This window comes from Cynoglossus semilaevis, chromosome 15, assembly GCF_000523025.1.
Source record: "Cynoglossus semilaevis isolate Cse_v1.0 chromosome 15, Cse_v1.0, whole genome shotgun sequence".
Taxonomy (NCBI): Eukaryota; Metazoa; Chordata; class Actinopteri; order Pleuronectiformes; family Cynoglossidae; genus Cynoglossus; species Cynoglossus semilaevis.
The window spans coordinates 18,246,314-18,248,603 of NC_024321.1; the positions used below are offsets into that span (position 1 = coordinate 18,246,314).

The 2,290-nt window shown below is 40.7% G+C and overlaps 1 protein-coding gene across 2 annotated transcripts in view; it reads left to right on the plus strand.

The window, feature by feature from the left end:
* rps6kal (ribosomal protein S6 kinase a, like) overlaps window positions 1–1,643 on the plus strand; it is an 11,572-nt gene extending 9,929 nt beyond the window's left edge. For both annotated transcript variants that reach the window (XM_008327549.3, XM_008327550.3), the window contains exon 22: window positions 208–1,643. In XM_008327549.3, coding sequence (XP_008325771.1) covers window positions 208–333 — 126 coding nt within the window. In that variant the 3' untranslated portion in view covers window positions 334–1,643. The remainder of the gene's footprint in view (window positions 1–207) is intronic.
* Window positions 1,644–2,290: the final 647 nt, after the last annotated feature.

The window sequence follows — 2,290 nt, forward strand, 5'->3', positions numbered from 1 at the left end:
GAATTATATTCATATAACTCAGTTAATTAGTTAAAATATTCAGAGATCTTGATTTAGGGATGTAAGTTCTTGACAAAACTGTAAAGTTTTTCTGGTCACTCAGAAGAACCTGAACGACTACTTGTCCTGTTCAGCACTTTACTACGGGAGCAAAGACAGCAGTTAAGAATCGTTTCTGTTGTTGTGGTGGTGGTGGGGTTTTCACAGGGAGCCATGGCTGGCACCTATTCAGCACTGAGCCAGAAGACCAGTCAGCCTGTGCTGGAGCCAGTGGCAGCGTCCAGCCTGGCACAGAGACGCAGCATGAAGAAACTCACCTCAACAGACATGTAGACTCTCTCTCACACACACACACACACGCACAAACGACGCTCGCTCACCCTCCAGTTTGGACCTCACTCCCAGTCGGACTTGCCCATTCAGACAGTTAGAGATTCTCTCTCGCTTTTTAACCTATTTATTTAACACACTCAACACATCCAACACACACGCACGCAGGCTCTCGGCGAGGGAGGTTGCATCGTGGAGACGTCAGCTGAAGAGGAAGAGGGGAAACTCACATATCTGTTACTGCTGGGGAGACAGACTTGTATTTATTCCACAGCCTCATATGCACTTGCCCTTCTCGCCTTCATTCTTTCTTCCATGATGGGGAAGAACCGCACCAGCTGATGTTGTCCTTCACTGTGATTGGCTGATTCAAAGCTGCTTCGGTAAACTGTGCGCCTCCCCACCTGCTCTTCATCTGCACTCTTCCTGCCCACTCCCCCCTCAGTTCTCTCCCTCAGTCCCATCCTTACTTTTTGTCCTCTTTGATTCTTCTGTTCACAGTGACGTTATGGTTTATGTGTAAGAGTGCTGGCATGAAGATATTGACTGAAGGACATCGTAGACTTTTTCTGTTTTTTTGTTTTTTGTTTTTTTTCTCCGTCTCTCTCTCTCTCTCTCTCTCTCTCACGATGAAATGAGAATATGTCATTCTGCTTGTGGCAGATTAACTGGTCTCTCAGGATCAATGGCATCTGCCAGCACTTGGAAACATAAATGCATGTGTGGAAACAACTCGGATTTCTTTTTCCCTCAGTCTCACCGTCTGACTCGTTACGTTGTGATGCAAACAGTGTCTCAAAAACTGCAGATGAGCAAAAGATAATGGGTGAAATAATGTGATCACTACAGCAGAAGATCTCTCCCTGCAGCACATATATATATATATATATTTATATATGTGATATATATGTATACATATATATGGCATGTATATATACATATAGTGTGATATATATGTGACATATGTGTATAAACTTATATATGTGACATATGTGTGTATATATATATGTATACATATATTTCACATATATTACTGTTCACATATATGTGTGTATATATAGCAGATGAAGAGCATGTGGGGGAGCTGTAGGGATTTCTCTGGGTGGGGACAGGATTCATCCCGTCAAACCAGAGGCTGAATTAAAAAACTAGAAAGTATATTAAAAAAAAAAAAAAAGATTTCCATGTATATCTCTTTAAAAAGACATTGTGGAAATTGTATGATACTGTATTTATTTCATTTGATTTTTAAGATTCTATTTTTCTTTCAAGTTCTGTATATATGGACATTAAAGATCATTATTGACATGCAAGCTGCTCTCTGCCTGTCTGTCAAATGTCTCAAACCCCTGGCCTGAGGGCCACTTCTGGCCCAAAAACACCTCACGTCTAGCCTAGATGTCAATAATTTTACTATCCAATGTATTTTCAGTTTTTTGTTTTTTTTTTGGTTATTTAAGAATGGTAAATTAATTTGTACTAGCTGCACCGTTTTTTTTTTGTTTTTTGTTTTGGTTATTTAAGAATGATAAATTAATTTGTACTAGCTGCACTATAGTTTGGTGCTGTATTTATCATCTGGTCTAAACAAAAAGAGTTTTGAAGAAAAACAATTTAAATACTACGTTGTCTTTGTACTCGGTACTCAATCTTCAAAAGAAATCTCCAAAAAAATTTGCTCCACATCCCACACAGCCATTGATTTAACTTTCTAAAAGTTGTAACTAGCTGCAGGGTGTACAGACCACCACTAGGTGGTATCAGCGGTCAGTGCATATAAAGTGAAATGACAAGACAAACGCACTCTGTCCCTCTGTCTGTGCTCTTATGTAAATGATCAGTCTGCCCTGCTTCCATTCTGTCTGTGTGTGAGACCCCCCCCTCCCCCGGGTCCCCTGAGGAAAGAAGCGGCTCTAACAAGGTGTGTGTGTGTGTGTGTGTTTGTCTGTCATGCCCAGAC